This window comes from Bufo gargarizans, chromosome 4, assembly GCF_014858855.1.
Source record: "Bufo gargarizans isolate SCDJY-AF-19 chromosome 4, ASM1485885v1, whole genome shotgun sequence".
NCBI lineage: Eukaryota > Metazoa > Chordata > Amphibia > Anura > Bufonidae > Bufo > Bufo gargarizans.
The window spans coordinates 337506429-337523729 of NC_058083.1; the positions used below are offsets into that span (position 1 = coordinate 337506429).

A 17301-nucleotide genomic window follows, 5' to 3' on the forward strand; every position below is an offset into this window, starting at 1 on the left:
ATCTTTTGGTACAAATAACATAATATCTTTATTCTCTGGGTCAGTACGATTACAGTGATACTAAATACTTATAATTTTTTACTACTTTTTTACTACTACTTTAATAGTTTTACAACTTTTTTTTCCAATGAAACCCCTTTTATTAACCAAAAAAATGATTTTGCATTGCCACTTCACAAGGCCCATAACTTTTTTTTTTTTTCCTATGGAGTTGTGTGAGGGCTTGATTTTTGAGGGACAACTTGCATTTTTCATTGGTATCATTTTGGAGTAAATTCCGCTTTTTGATCGCTTGTTATTACGTTTTTTTGGTGGAAACTAAGAATAAATTAGAAATTCTTTTTTTTTATTATTTTACAGCGTTCACCATAGGGGATAATTTATGTAATATTTATGTAGTCCGGGTCGTTACGGACGCGACAATACCAAACATATAGGGGATATTTTTTTTATTTTTGCAATTTTTTTCATTGAAAAGCGTATTTTCAATGGGAAAAAAGCATATTTTTTTTATTTTATGGAATTTTTTTATTTAATAAATGTATTTTTTTTCTATTTTTTTTTTTACTACTTAAAAGTCCCACAAGGGGACTATAATATACAGTATTTTGGTTGCTTTTAAAATGTAATGCATTATCTCTATAATGCATTACATTTCAATAGCAATGCTATTCAAAGATTGACCAGCAGGCTGCGCCAGAGAGGCACAGCCTGCTGGAGAGAACTGCAGACAGGCTCGGGGCCCTGAACGGAAGCAAGGTAAGCTTCCCAACACATCAGCACCTCGTGATCTTATTTTCGGGGTGCTGATTGGAGACAGAGGGAGACCGCTCCCTCTGTCACTTTACATGCAGTGGGCGCCATTGCGCCCGGCATGTAAAGGGTTAAACAGCACGGATCGGCCGTGCAGTGCTTAGACTGGGCCGCTGTAAAAACACGGCGGCCCAGCCTAAGGCCCCTTAGTGATCACCGTAAAAAGGCGTATGGGTGGTCACTAAGGGGTTAAAATCTGCTGTGGATTTCATGGCTGAAAATGGATGTCTTCTGCCTCAAAATCCATGATCAAGATGCCAAGAGCTTTCCATTGACTTACGGTACTAAATTGAAATCAGATTCTGAAGTGAAATGTTATTTCTTAAAGTATAACTGTCATTTTTTTTTTTATTTTAGCATTGGATTGTGGTGATTAATATCTTCTTGGTGGCCCTATTTCAACTTTTCACCGTGTATTCAATTACCCCTTAATTCCACAGTTTTGTTCCCTGTACTGCCCACTTTTACCTCTGCTTAAAATCAGGTTGCTATGCAGGGTCCGTCTATGTGTTGAAGGACGGAGGACGCAGTGTGCAAGGTCAGATTACAGACAGCCAGGGACTGTAAGTAAATGATTAAAGCCAGGTCCTCCCCAGCAGTTGACAACATTACCTGGGCTGTGTGCACTTCTCCCTGTCCCTACGCTTGGCAGATGCTCCCTCACTCAGCAGAGCTGGACAATGCAGAGTTGAAGCAGCGCAGGGAAGGGAAGGGAGATCTGCCATCTGCTCAGTGTATAAATGACAGCAACATGTGGTAAGAGGACCCCTTTGTGCTGCAGGAGATTAACCCTTTAGGGGGGAGGGCTCTGGTTACTGACACTTTTGGGAGGCTATTGTTACTGGCTAGTGAGGGCAGGCGGGATTAGCCTCAGGGTGAGGGCAGTGGCGGCCATCTTAACTGAATAGTGAAATTGCAGTTTTATGCAGACTGGTTGCTAAGGGCTGAATCTTATTAAATATGGGGTAAGTCAGTCTAATAGTAACTGATTCTTGAATATCATGTTATTAGTAACTACATATATGAAAATTGAAATTAGGGTCTAATTGTGACTACCTCTCGTCATAGACTAAAAACGTCCGGGAGGTGGTTCTCTATTTCTGAATGGACGTTCCAGAACGTCCATTCAGAAACTGCAGCTGCACTCTAATTGTCAGTGACAGCAGGGCAACTCAGAGAGAATGCAGGGACAGTGCCCAGGTGTCCCTGCCCTCTGGATCGCTGCATACACAGCGTTCACCGAGCGCTATGTGTGCAGGGCAGGAAGCGCTATGCCGGAGAGTGCAGGAGCTGTGTGAGGTCTTTCAGAGACCTCGATCAGCCCTGCACTGAGGCTGTGCAGGGGGGGGGGGGATTTCTCCTGTAACTGGTGCTACTATGTCAGCCCCAGTTACAGGAGAAATCAACGGTGAAGAAAAAAAAAAAAAAAGGGAAGTAAATGTCCCCCAGAGGTCTTGTATGACCTTATAGGGGACGAAAAGTGTAAAATAAAAAAATAAAGTGTTAAAAAAATAAAATAAAAGGTTTCACATTTAAAAAAAGTAAGGAATAAAAAAAAATTTAAAACAGAAAAAAATAAAATAGACATACGGTCGGCTCTACAAATATATCACATGATCGACCCAGTCCAATGAACACCATAAAAAAAGATATAAATAACTGTTAAAAAAATCCGTTTTTGTCACCTTACATCATAAAAAGTGATCAAAAGGCGTATGTCCCACAAAATGGTACCAATAAAACCGTCACCTTATCCCGCAAAAAATTAGCCCCTACATAAAAAAATCTCTCAAAAAATTAAAAGAAACTATAGCTCTCAGAACATGGAGACACTAAAACATTATTTTTTTTGTTTCAAAAATTTTATTATTGTGTTAACGTGAAATAAAAAAAAAAGTATACATATTAGGTATTGCCGCATCCGTAACAACCAGCTCTATAAAAATATCACATGACCTAACCCCTCGAATGAACACCGTAAAAATAAAAACGGTGTCAAAACAAGCAATTTTTATCGCCTTACATCACAAAAAGTGCAACACCAAGTGATCAAAAAAGCGTATGTCCCACAAAATGGTACCAATAAAACAGTCACTGCATCCCGTAAAAAAATGGGCCCCTACATAACAAAATCTCGCAAAAAATAAATAAAAATATATAGCTCTCAGAACATGGACACAAAAGATTTTTTGTTTCAAAAATGCTATTATTGTGTAAAACTTAAATAAGAAAAAGTATACATATTAGGTATCGCCACATCCGTAACAATCTGCTCTTTAAAAATGTCACTTGACCGAACCGCTCAGTTGAACGCTGTAAAAATAAATAAATAAAAACTGTGCTAAAACTACCAATTTTTGGGTCACCTAAAATAAATGATCAAAAAATCATTTGTACCCAAAAATAGTACCAATACAACTGGCACCTTATCCCCTAGTTTCCAAAATGGGGTCACTTCTTGGGTGTTTCTACTGTAAGGGTGCATCAGGGGGGCTTCAAATGGGACATGGCATCTAGAAACCATGTGGAGTTCCTTTTCTTCTGCACCCTGCCGTGTGCCCATACAGCAGTTTATGACCACATGTGGGGTGTTTCTGCAAACCGCTGAATCTGGGTAATAAATATTGAGTTTTATTTGGCTGTTAACCATCGACGTGTTAAATAAAAAATTGGATTAAAATGGAAAATCTGCCAAAAAAGTGAAATTTAGAAATTTGATCTCCATTTTCCTTTAATTCTTGTGGAACGCCTAAAGGGTTAACAAAGTTAGTAAAATCGGTTATAGTTAACTTGAGGGGTGTAGTTTCTACAATGGGGTAATTTATGGGGGTATCCACTATGTAGGCCCCACAAAGTGACTTCAGACCTAAATTGGTCCTTAAAAAGTGGGTTTTGGCAATTTTCTTTAAAATTTGAAGAATTGCTTCTAAACTTCTAAGCCTTCTAACGTTCTAAAAAAAATTTTTTACATTTCCAAAATGATGCCAACATAAAGTAGACATATGGGGAATGTTAAGTAATAAATATTTTATGAGGTATCACTTTCTGTTTTAAAAGCAGAGAAATTTATATTTAGAAAATTGTGAATTTTTCTAAATGTTGGGTAAATTTGGGATTTTTTCATAAATAAAGGTGAAATATATTGACTCAAATTTATGACTATCATGAAGTACAATGTGTCACGAGAAAACAATCTCTGAATGACTTGGATAAGTAAAGGCGTTCCAAAGTTACCACCACATAAAGTGGGATATGTCAGATTTGCTAAATTAGGCCTGGTCAGGAAGGGGGCAAATGGCCCAGATGGGAAGTGGTTAAAAGCGGATTGTTAGGGGGAGACAACTCTGTTTCATTTTCTGTTCTCCTGATCCATCAGAAGAACAAAAAAAAGGATCCTGTGAGAGATCCGTCTGCATGTCTAAAATAATGGATTTCAGATTGAAATAGCTCAAACGGGCGTCAAATGTACATAAATGTTCTTTTAATGCATTAGAACGGAAAATGAAACGGAGATGTAAACTACTCCGCAGTGGATTTTGTATTAAACTTAATGGGAAAGCAGAAAAAGAAGAAAAAAAAACGCTAGCAGTTTTAATCTACTTTCACACTTGCCTTTTGTGCGGATCTGTCATGGACGGATTTGTTCAGATAATACAACCGTCTGCATCCATCTTGAACACCACTGAAAGTCAATGGAGGACGGATCCGTTTTCTATTGTGTGAGTGAAAATGGATCCGTCCCCATTGACTTACATTGTGTGTCAGAACGGATCAGTTTGGCTCAGTTTCGTCAGACGGACACCAAAACGCTGCAAGCAGAGTTTTGTTGTCCACCTCCAAAGCGGAATGGAGACTGAACTGAGCCAAACTGATCCATTCTGAGCGGATCCTTATCCATTCAGAATGCATTACGGCAAAACTGATCCGTTTGGACCGCTTGTGAGAGGCCTGAACGGATCTCACCAACGGAAGCCAAAATGCCAGTGTGTAAGTTGTTTTTGGTGTAGATTTGATGCGGTTTTTCCGCACATCTCACCTAAATCTGCAGCTAAAACCGCAAACATAATTGACACGCTGCAGATTTGGAAATCATAATGGCAGGTCAATTTCCACACTGAAAAATCTACAAAGTGTGCATGAGATTTGTGGAACCTCGTCCACTCTTCTGGTGCTGTAATACGCTGCGGTTTTTCCTCATGGGAATCCACACGGAAAAAAAATATTTATTGCAAAGGTGGCCTTAGAGAGGTTTGGATAAGAAAAACTCTGCCAAGAATGTATCCAAAACCTGTTCTGAAAACTATTTGAAATCCTCAAAAAACAAACAAAAAAACCACGAGCTGTTCTGCTGTGTCTTCTGAATGCAGGCAGCTCCCTCACAATCTCCCAGCCATGTACTACTGCACCCCTGACAATGCGCACACTTCCGAATAACTTCCGATCGTCCCCTCCATCATGGAGAAATCCAATGGAAGCCCCCAGAGGTCGCTGGTGAGGAAAGAAAAGTCGTGCGAGAAGGCGGGGGATGGGCACGGCTGCAAAAGCGAGAACCGATAACTACTTTCTTCCTATGTGCACGTTACAGAAGACGCCAAGTGCCGTGCTGTGGAGAGCGGAGACGGCTGACGTGAGAGCAGAAGGCGCGGGAGACGGTGACTGAGGGGAGTCGGGGCGGGGGGAGGGGCGAGGAGACGTCGGAGGAGGGTCTCCAGTGCGGCAGTAGACATCACCAGAGGTCAGCACAGCCCGAGGAGAAGCTCCACCACAAGTCAGCCAGCTTCACCAGCGTCCGGCCAATGGAAATACCACATCTCAGAACTCAAGAGGCTTCTCACAAACTCTGCCTTCAACTTTTCCAATGAGCCAGAAGGCAGCTGCAGCTCCTGTCTTCTTCAGGCGGATGGGTGAGCTCTTCCTGACGGGCTATGTAAGGAGGAGATATGATGAAGAAGACCACTAACTGCAACCACCACGGCCACCATGTCCCCAAGACCGGCGTGCATGGGGCCCAGGGTATCAGGGGCTGGCTGCCCGTGCTGTCTCCGCGCTGCACGCTGCGCGACTACGGCTTCTGCATGGCCAGTCTGCTGCTCTTCTGCCTGGGCTCCCTGCTCTACCAGCTGAACGGAGGACCCCCCCAGATTCTGCTGGACCTGCGCCTCTACCTGGGTAAGCCCCTGCCATCTTCCACCTGCTGCACAGAAACTTCTACTGCTCCTCCTCACCTGTGCTGGGCATAGGAGACATGTCACCTGAATGCTGGTGACACTGCTTCATGTGTGGTGGTGATGTGTGAGGATGAGGAGGGTAGTAGTGTGCCTCTTACAGATTGCTTATTGGATAGTATATAGTCCTGTGTACAGTATTCCAGCTTTGGCTCTTGAAACTGAAAAGCCTCACGTGCAGTGAATTAAGAGGCTTTACGTACTTGCCACCAAAATTCCTCTTTCTGTCATGAAATTAGATGACTATGAGGAAAGAAGTGTACAGTGTTCCTGTGCTAGCAGATTGTACAGCTCTAGAAAGAATGGCTGCCCCCTGTATACCCATGCCTCTGTGCCTGTATGCCACTGGTGGCACTCATCAGTCCCATTAGGCTGGTGTTACACGGCGAACATGGCAGTGATATCTGTTGCATGTCCAAGGATCGCTGTCCACGTAAATGACAGGGGTCAGGACAGCTTGGGAGTTGCACTGCAACCCCATTAATTTCTATGGCTGCACTGATACACGACGATCTTTGGTCACATGATGTGCATCACCGTCAAGATTGCCATGTAACCCTAGTCTTAGGGCTGCGTTATCCTGATTACATGGGTAAAACATGGCAAGACACCTTTTTGATATATTTTTAGAAGTTTATGCTTCCGTATGACAGAGACCCTCATACTAACTGGGTGAAAGCCTGACCAATGCAGGTGAGTCCTCATATTCATGCACTGCAGGCTCTCCTGCCATCTGCAGCTGATTGACAGCATCCTCCCTGTGCACACGATAGGAAAAGTTGTCAATCATTGACTGGAGGATGGAGTTAGCCCACCGCTCATGAAGACGTGGACCCAGCAATTGGGTTCTGCTACAGATAACAAATAGTTAGGTTTGTTAAGACTACTGAAAATAATAAAGTAAGTGACCCAGTGGGGGTTTATTTAACAAAGTCTGGCGTTTGACCCTTGTCTTTAATATCCCCTGCACACCACCTCATAAATTGGGCAGTCCGTACTGGAGTAGATTACAATCGTCCTTTATGGAGTAAATGTCGGTGAATTTGCTGGCCCAGCCACCGCCATGCCCCCGCCACTCTCCAGTGGTGATGATGCCGTAAAAATGTAATGTACGCGTAAATTGTCACAGGGATGTTTAAAAAGGGCCCATGTGACTTAAAAATGGATTATTAATTTTGAGGATTCGTTGTGCCTATTTTGTATATGTTTTTGTCAGATCAGTCAGAGATCTGCACAGATCTCTGATGGAACAGAAGACCAGAAAACTACCGTATTTTTCTTTAGATCTCAGATCAGGCTAGCAATCGGACCTCCCAATGTTAATCAGACCTCATCTGACAGCCCCAATCAGACCCCCAATGTTAATAAGCCCTTTAATCAGACCTCAGATCAGCCCCCCCATGCCATTTATTATGGCCACAGAGCAAATAAAATAAAAACCCACTTGCCTCTCCTGGACGCCGCTGCTCCTCACCTCCAGCGTGCTCTGTCTTCTTCCTGCTGTCGGCTGTGCTGTGAACCCGGTACGCACAGCGTGAGGTCACAGCGCACCCTCACACTGTCCGCAGCCTTCACAGCAAACTACCGAGGACCAGGAAGCGGTGAGTACAGAGTCTTCACTGCTTCCTGGTCCTCCGGTACTAATGAGCGCTTCCATAATGAAAGTGCACATTAGTATTCACCCCATAAGACGCAGGGGCATTTCACCCCACTTTTTTGGGGGAAAAATGCATCTTATGAGGGCGAAAAATACGGTAAATGGTGATGTGAACCTGGCTTTACTCCCACAGCTTGTAGGGGCTGCTCTAGTATTAGCCCCATCACCCCTTTCACATGTCCCCTTCAACCACCATTATCTCTTTATTACCAAGGCCAGGACAAATCTACCCTCAATCCCAGGGACATTATAGGTCCCTAACTTGAGCAGTCAGGTCCATCACTTAAGCAGATAGAAAATCTGCCTAGTGATCCAGCAGCTAAGAGCGGGGAAATTTCCCTCCAAAACTGCCCATATACACATGTTAATATTACCATGAGTATCCTTCCTAAATCTCCGGGAAATCTGTAAATAGGTGGTAGGCCTTGTCCGTTTAAAGTGTACTTTATTATTTCCCCCTTTACACAGAAAAAAAGGAGACGAGTCCTATGTACAACAGGAAAGAAACCCATCACCATTGGGGTAGATTTATCAAAACTGGTGTAAAGTAGAACTAGCTCAGGTGCCCATAGCAACCAGTCAGATTCCACCTTTCAGAAATCCTTTGGAAAATGTAAGGAGGAATGTGATTGGCTCAGGAGTCCCTAGCAACCAGTTTCCCTTTACACCAGTTTGATACATCTCCTTCATTGTCTGGAGGTGGGAAAGTGAGCCTCATGGATCTGGTCTCCCTCACACCGCTGGCGCACCCTGCACTCTAAAGTACTGCTGAAGTCACCACATGATGCTGCCCTCTGTGAGGTCAGCCCAAGTCCTTCTCCGTCCTGCAGGAAGAGCTACGGGCTCACAGAAATGTATTGCTGAGTTTACATTCTGGGTTTGGAGTCTCAGACGGTGTTACATACCCATTGCCACAAGAATTTGTACTCGGCTGGTGACCATATCCATTCAATTGGAGAATATTTCAGGGTTTAGTCCAGGCAGCTCAGATTCTCAGAAGTGCCTTTGAAGTGAGCTGTTAATTCTTCTCTGGAATGTCCTAACTGAGTGGTAAATAAAATGTAGAAATCTGGAAGTGCCGCTCCAAACTGCGTGTTTAGCAGCCAGGCATAGAAGCCACGGCTGTAAGAAGCGGAGATGTCCTTGGTTCCACGTGTGACCTCTGCTCGGCGGCTGAGATTCATTACCAGCACCAGGTCTGTCAGCAGTCTGAAGATGCTCATTAGTGCGCTTTATTCATTTACTGGCTCGTTACAAAATGCACCTAAATCGAATGATTTGTTACATATGCTCCCACACTGACCCATTCATTTCTACAGGGATATGAGCCAGTTATAGAACATGTCCTGTTATGGTCCGTATTGTGAACGAGAATAGTTCTTTCTATTGATGGGAGTGATAAAACAAACTGCAGAATGTTTTTCGGATCCCTTGTTTGTGGACCGAAATATGGGCATGGTCGTGTGCATGAAGCCTAACCAAATATATGTAGCTATATATTTGATTTTACTTTTAAATAAGGCACTGGAGTCCCAATATATCTCGAATAATACATTGATATTCCTTAAAGGGACACTGTCACCTGCATTTTACTTACTGAGCTAATAACATCACCACATCAGTCTCCACGATTTACATTAAAATATACTAGTATTACTGCCCTCTGTCTTTTACTTGGTCTATAAAATCGATTTTATTAATATGCTAATTACCTCAATAAGGAGCCCAAGGAGACGTCCTTCCGTCAGTTGGAGCCCAACCGCACCCATTACTTCGGTTCCCAGCACCTGCCCCACTGCTAATTTATTCACTTCCCATTGCAGACGTAATGTTTGTGCAGCGCCTGTAATCCCGCGCATGCGACCTAAATACACGTCAGCTCCCGCACGGTGTCCTGGCATCGGCCTCACAGAAGTCACTGTGCATGCACCAGCTTCGCTCGACCCGAAAAGGAAGAGCGGAGTGGCGCAACTTGCCGGATGGAGGAGCAGGCGTGGCGAAGCTGGCGCATGCACAATGACTTCTGTGAGGCCGACGCCAGGACACCGCGCAGGCGCTGACATGTATTCAGGGCGCATGCGCAGGATTACGGGCACTGCACAAACATTACGTCGGCGATGAGCAGTGAATAAATTAGCAGTGGGGCGGTGCTGGGCTCCAACTGCCCCTTATTGAGGTACTTTGCATATTAATAAAACCGATTTTTATAGACCAAATAAAAGACACAGGGCAGTAATACTAGTATATTTCAATGTAAATCGTGGAGACCGATGTGGTGATGTTAATAGCTCAGTAAGTAAAATCCAGGTGACAGTGTCCCTTTTAAAAGGTCATCGGTATCTGATGGGTGGGGGTCTGACGCCTCAGATCTGCTGTTTGTGAAGTCACTAGTGAATGCAGTAGTACCAAGCACAGCACTGTACATAGTATATTGGCTGTGCTTTGTATTGCGCTCAGCCACATTCACTTCAGTGAGGCTTAGCTGCTCCTAGGCCATGTGGCTGATGAATGTGTCGTCAATTGGTCTACTGAAAGCTGAGAGACAGCCACGGCTTTCCCCCTTGATGGACATGGTCACACATCTTGCCTGGTGCTGTCAATTTCCAGCCTGCACTGTTGCCCTAACTAGTGATGCACGCACAGAGGCTGCTGTTACCTGAGCAGCTCAGATGCTGACTGCGCATGGGCTGGTCACGTCTAGGTGTAATGATGTGCGCCGTTCAGGGCAATGGCACAGGCATGAGATTGATGGGACCAGGCGAGATGTCTGGCCGTGGCAATCAAGGAGGAGTCTCTTGAGCGTCGGAGCCAGCCCCTTGCTATCCTGATCTTTGAAGGAATTTGATTTGTACGAATCAATTTGCTCATCTCTACCCAAGACATTGAAATGCACTAGGGAATTGTGGGAAGGCATGCAAAAGCGCACCACAAAGCCCTGATGCGTAGCCCAGTCGAATAGATTCAGCAATAGTATGCATACTTGGGATGGTTCGGCGCACTTATCAGAGGAAAAAGGCAGCGCTGTAGTAACTGGCTCCATCCACTGTACAGCAGACAGGGCTATGTTGTTGTGGCACTGTTTCCAGATGGTATGTGGGTGCGGGGTGTCGGTCCCCGCTGAGCTGATATTAATAACCTTTCCTAGGGATAAGTCATCAGTTATTAAATCCTGGAGAACCCCTTCATCTACTGAAGACCTCTCCAGCTGTAATGTCCCTGTGCACATCAGCCACACCACAGTATGGCACAAAGCTGTTGGCAGGTGAGCGGCATAGTGTGCTTTATCATGTGGCCGCCTTGGTCCTGAACAGTTATGTTTGTAGGCAGAGATTAAGAGCGAAGCAGGACTGGCTAGCTGCTTGTCATGGATATCAAGCTGAGTAAATCACTTTGAACCAAAGCCTGAAGGGAAATTCAGGATTAAGTTCAAAATGTTGTTCTGCATTTTTATGTGCCAATATGTGACATTATTTCAAAGCCTGCAGATATGTTCTGTTTACATGGTGTGGAATGAAAAATGCACCTCACATTTCGGACAGATAACCTGCACGTTTTGGATGTTCTATCTTTTATGGGTTTCTACAACCATGTTCACACACAGCAGAAAAAATAAGTGACCACATTACAAAACCACAACCTAAAATGACTGGTTTTCAGCTACTTATCTGCCACCGTTTTTTCTGCCGCCGTTTTTTCCATGTTAACCCAGACTGTCGGTGACATCTAAAATGAATGTGGAAGAACAGCCTATGGATGAATGTGACTCAACAGTTCTGATGTAACAGGGAATGTAGCGGGCATTAATGGAAATCTTAAGACACGACCTGGAACAGCAGTATTTTCTGGACTGACACTGCTCCTGTCACACAAACTCACAGAGCTATAATGATTTACAATGTTGTGAGTTCCTGCCAGACCGTGGCTGTAGTGAATTGTACTCGCAGTACGTTTCAGTAAAGCTGAGGTCAGACAGGAACACGCAGCATTGTAAATCATTTTAAGGGATCATGCACACAAACATTTGCCGTCCGGGCCCATATCGTGGTTTGCAAACAGTGGGTCCGCAATATACGGGCACCGGCCGTTTGTGCACGGCATCACTCTTTTTGACCCATTCACTTGAATGGGTCTGCACTCCGGAAGGTGTGATACTGAACCCCACCGAAGCACTACAGAGTTCTTCTGTGGAGTTTCTGTCCATGCCTCCGCACTGCAAAAAAGTGCATGCATTACTTTTTTGTGGTGCGGATCCCATTCATGTGAATTGCTCCGCATATGGCGGCCCTACGGTGGGTGCCTGTGCCTTGTGGTCCACAGCTTGGGCCTGGCCAGCACATAAGCCCTAATGCTGTGAATTTGTGTAACAGGAGCAGCGTTCATTTCAGGAAAAATTGCTGTCACAGGGAGTGAATTTCCCTCAGTGAATATTCTCCAGTGAAATTGTCCTTACTGCGACTACTGCAAAACTGCAGAAAAAAAAATCGGCAAAAAGCTGCTTTTTGGAGTAGTTTCTGTAAGGCTACTTTTACACTCGCGTTTTGGGCGGATCCGTCATGGATCTGCAAAAAAACGGATCCGTTACAATAATATAACCACATGCATCAGTCATGAACTGATCCGTTTGTATTATCTGTAACATGGCCAAGACGGATCCGTCTTGAACAGTATTGAAAGTCGATGGGAGACAGATCCATTTTCTATTGTGTCAGAGAAAACTGATCCATCCCCATTGACTTGCATTGTGTGTCAGGACGGATCAGTTTGGCTCAGTTTCGTCAAACGGACAGCAAAATGCTGCAAGCAGCGTTTTGGTGTCCACCTCCAAAGCGGAATGGAGATGGAACGGAGGCAAACTGATACATTCTGAGCAGAGCCTTTTCCATTCAGAATGCATTAGGGCAAAACTGATCCGTTTTGGACCGTTTGTGAGAGCCTTTAACGGATCTCACAAACGGAAACCAAAACTCCAGTGTGAAAGTAGCCCAAGACAGAATGAGTTACATTTTAATAGAATATATTCAGATGATGCTCTTAGGTGCAATTAAAGGGAATCTGTCACCTCTGACAAAAACCCTATGAAGTACAGTAATGCATGCCAAGAGCAGCATCTGCTACTGTCTCCAGAACAGTAGTTTGTATGTTTTAGCCCCCATTACTCTGCTATGCCCCCACAAACCAGCTACAGAATACATAGAGGACTTCTTCTGGAGTCCTCTCCATTTTGTGTGTATGCACACGAGTCCTCTTAGGCTACTTTCACACTAGCGTTCGGCTGTCCGCTTGTGAGCTCCGTTTGAAGGGGCTCACGAGCGGACCCGAACGCTTCCGTCCAGCCCTAATGCATTCTGAGTGGACGCGGATCCGCTCAGAATGCATCAGTCTGGCAGCGTTCAGCCTCCGCCCCCTTGCAATGGGACGGATCCGCTTGAAGATGACACAATATGGCTCAATCTTCAAACGGATCCGTCCCCCATTGACTTTCAATGTAAAAGTCTGGACGGATCCGTTCAGGCTAATTTCACACTTAGACATTTTTTGACAATATAATGCAGACGGATCCGTTCTGAACGGAGCCACCGTCTGCATTATATGAGCGGATCCGCTCTGAACGCTAGTTTGAAAGTAGCCTTAATTAGAGGTGACTGAACTTGTATTTTTCAGTTTGGTGTACAAGGGAGGGCAACAAATCATCAAGCGCCTGCATCTCCCAGGATGCACTGCAATAATTTCTTGTTAACCCCTCCTTTCACTGCATAGGAAATAGTCCCTCACATGTGGCCCCAGAGTAGGGCTGCAGTAAACGATTATTTTAGAAATAGAATACTCAATCGATTATTTTTTTTACGATTTAATTGAGTAATCTAATGAGGAAAAAAAGAATTTAATAGACTGTTTTCCTTTATAAAAACTCATCAGACCCCCTGTGCAATCAGCCCAAGTGCATCAGCTCCCCCCCCCCCCCCAACCCTTGTGCCAGCAGCTTATTTCCCCCCACCTTTCCAGCAGGGGCTTCCGACACTCCATCGTTCTGCTCTGCGCCTGACGTCACACAGCTCGTCAGGTCACGGCGTGCGTACTTCAGGAGGTCAGTGCAGCACGGGATCAAGGACGTGCTGTGGAGTGTCCGGAGGCCCCCCTGCTGGAAAGGTGAGTATTCTGAGCGCAGCGGGAGACCACGGAGCAGCTTCAATCCTGCTCTGTGGTCATGTGACACAAACGAACATTGATTCAAAAAATTTGCATTGAAGATTTTTTGTGTCGAATTACTCGATTTTAGTAGAGTACTCGTTGCAGTCCTACCCCAGAGATGCATCCGGTATGCAATGCCCCCATAATTTCCTTCTCCACTGTCTAGAGGGATATAGCTAAAAGTGTCTTTCTTGTCCATAGCAACTAATTAGAGCTTGGCTTTCATTTTACTAGAGGAGTGTGAGAAATGAATGAGGCCTGTAGAGTGGTTCTCTTTGTGGTGGTCAGTAGTGTTGCAGTACCAGTAAAAACTCAGTGGAGGTCTACGTATGTTCAGGAAGAGAAACTCAGGACTGTTTTGCTGGTCTGTTTCTGCACCTTCTAGTTTCAGCAAAAAAGCTGTGGAAATGGCCTGATTAAAATCCACCACGTAAAAAACTGATCGGTAGATGCACAAAAAACGCTAGCCATTATGGCCCTTCCCCATTGACTTCAATGGGAAACACATCTGTAATCCGCTTCCAAGAAGTAACATGCCACTTCTGAAATAGATTGGAAATTAGTGGCAGAAAAAAAAACGCCATCATGTACACATTGAAGTCATTGGAAAGCTGCTCTTGGCATTTTAGTGTACTTTCACATTAGCGGCAGCCTTCTCCGGCAGGCTGTTCCGGCGGGTAGTTTTTATTATGTCGTAGTTTTATTCCGGCCGCCTCTCGGCATGTTTATTATAGTGAATGGGGCCAGAGCAGACTTCCGGCGGCATGTGTGCACTAGCGGCAGCACGGATCCGGCAGGATGTTCACCCGCCGGAACAACCTGCCTGAGAAGGCTGCCGCTAATGGGAAAGTAGCCTTAATTATGGACTACACCATGAAAATCTGCAGCAGATTTTAGCCAGGGGAGCATACTCTAACAGAAGATCAGTAAAGATCAAGGAAAGTATTGTGAAAAAACTAGGGGTGCACCGAAATGAAAATTCTGGTCCGAAACCGAAAATTCAGGATGCCCTTGACCGAAAACGAAACCGAAACTGCCTTTTTGCCCAAATACTTTTAAAATACTTTTTTTTTAATGATATTTATAACAGTGCCATCCACAGACCCCCACCCACCCCATAACAGTGCCATCCACAGACCCCCCCCCCCCCCCCCATTGCCGCTCCAGTACAGACTAGTTATAAAATGTGTACAATTAATAAGGATTCTATTCATGAGGCCCCCTCTGCAGTAGAACATTCAATATAGCCACATCCTACTCACAGGGCTGTTATCTTAATGCCGGGCAGACGAGCGCAGCGTCACGTCTGACGTCACATGCCTGCGCCGCCTCCTTCATTCAGAAAGTAGGTCGGGCACATGACGTCAGTCGTGACGCTGCCGCTCGTCTGCCCGGCCGGCCAGCATTAAGATAACAGCCCTGTGAGTAGGATGTGGCTATATTGAATGTTCTACTGCAGAGGGGGCCTCATGAATAGAATCCTTATTAATTGTACACATTTTATAACTACTGGAGCTGGGGGCCGGAGCACAGTGAACGCACCGGCCCCCAGCTCCTCCTCCCAGTCCCTCCCCGCTATTTTCTGCCGATATGTACCAATATCGGCCGAAATGGATTAGGCCCATTTTCGGCCGATATTTTCGGTCGCCGGAATTTCGGTGCACCCCTAGAAAAAACCATCCCAGGAGGTGCACATCAGCAGACTTGAAGACCTGAAAACAAACCAAGTGTCAGTTGTGCAAGAACAGGGTTCTGTTTTCCGTGGCCGAAATCGCACTTTATTATACTTTTGTGATTTACTGAAGGACTGATCACACAGGGTAAGATGGGTTTGTTCGCTGGCGGTCGGTTAATCTGGCACATTGACTCATATGGCTAAATGTAATGGGAGCTTTCACTTTGCAATCCATTGCTTCATTCTCGATAAAAAGTACTGTTAATCCATATGCAAATGAGCAGTTAAGTGCACTGAGGGTAGGCCCAAGCCATTCTGTGCTCCCTTGCTTCCTCTGCATGCCCCTCTATCTCCTTCCTGAGTAGAAGCTGCACACCTCCCTAGGAGCACTGATCTCACCTTAGGTCCTATTCTTCTCTGTTCTTTCTATTGATTCACATGGAAGCTATCTTTTTCAAGGATCTGTTGACTGTGTGCTAGAGACTAAGTGCAGAACAAAGCCCCATAATAAAAATATATTGTAATCTCCCTGACCTGCTGCTGTAGACTGGGGCTGGCAGGCATCCTGTTCCTCTGCCTCCTCCATCCACGAGACTGTGCTTGCATCTGAAGACGTGTCAGCACTGTGGGTGCTGTTACCATGCAGGAGAGCAGCTGTCTAAGCTTCATTCACTTCTGCGCTATGGTTTAGGTGCCGCTGTGCTTAATCCGTCGCCAGACAGTTTCCATCATGGGTCCTGTCGTTTTGCATGCAGTGCAATTCTTTCTGTTAAATCCGACAGAACTTGCAACAAATTGGCCTCCATTGCACATTTGATTAAATTCTAAATGTGCCACCATCCCTAGTGCTGTAATGTTGTTACCACACATTAGCTGCTAGTACACACAGATGATGGCTGACTCTATGATCATGTAGCCCCAAACATCTGAAAAAGTAGCATTGCGTATCTGTTCATGGCCAGTTTGTAAAAAGCATTGCACATAGACATATCTGTATGCCAACCAGGTCTGCAAACATTCCTCATCCCCCGCTGTGCCCATAGGACACAATGTGGTGGTGGAGACCCCTGTCTGTACAGCCCCTAGACGGATAGTCTTCTGTGCTAGTGTGGAACAGTTCCTTCTTGTCTGCAAAATGAACAAGAATAGGACATGTTCTATATTTTTTGCTGGACTCGGGAACAAGAATACGGACGTGGACAGCACACGTGTGCTGTCCTCATTTTTTTGCGGCCCCATTGAAATGAAATACGGTAAATGCGGACCAACAGTACGGTCATGTGAATGGGACCTAACCAAGTGATGTATAAGGAACTAAGTAGAGCAATGGTGTACAGATCTGCGTGTATCCTTAAGGGGATATAGCTAACCACTAACTGTGATAAAAAGTTCTTGCAGCATTATACTGAGATTTATTATTACAGTATCATTTTATATGGCTGATACACAGCTGTGACGTCTCGTAGATATCATCACTGATCTTTTCATACTGTACAGGCAGAATATCGTCCATGCAGAATGCAAATAATCTTTCATCATAATTCATGTACAGTAATTTGACAGGCTCAGAGCTGTATTATGTTTGTCTGTATACTTCCCTTGGTAGCGTTTAATCTTTCACTGTGACTTTGGAGAACCCTTGCTGTCATTTTCTTGACACCCTTCCGTTTACAGAGCAACTACAATAAGATTTGCAAAATATGAGCTTTGCTTGCAGAGGTTGAATGCACAGAGCTTCAAAG

At 44.7% G+C, this 17301-nt stretch overlaps 1 protein-coding gene across 1 annotated transcript in view; it reads left to right on the plus strand.

Moving 5' to 3' along the window:
• The first annotated feature begins 5528 nt into the window (after positions 1 to 5528).
• The window catches only part of UST (uronyl 2-sulfotransferase), a 398475-nt gene continuing 386702 nt past the window's right edge, over positions 5529 to 17301 (plus strand). Inside the window, 1 exon segment of the mRNA XM_044291484.1 lies at positions 5529 to 5982. Within this exon segment, the coding sequence (XP_044147419.1) occupies positions 5754 to 5982 (229 nt within the window). The 5' untranslated portion in view covers positions 5529 to 5753.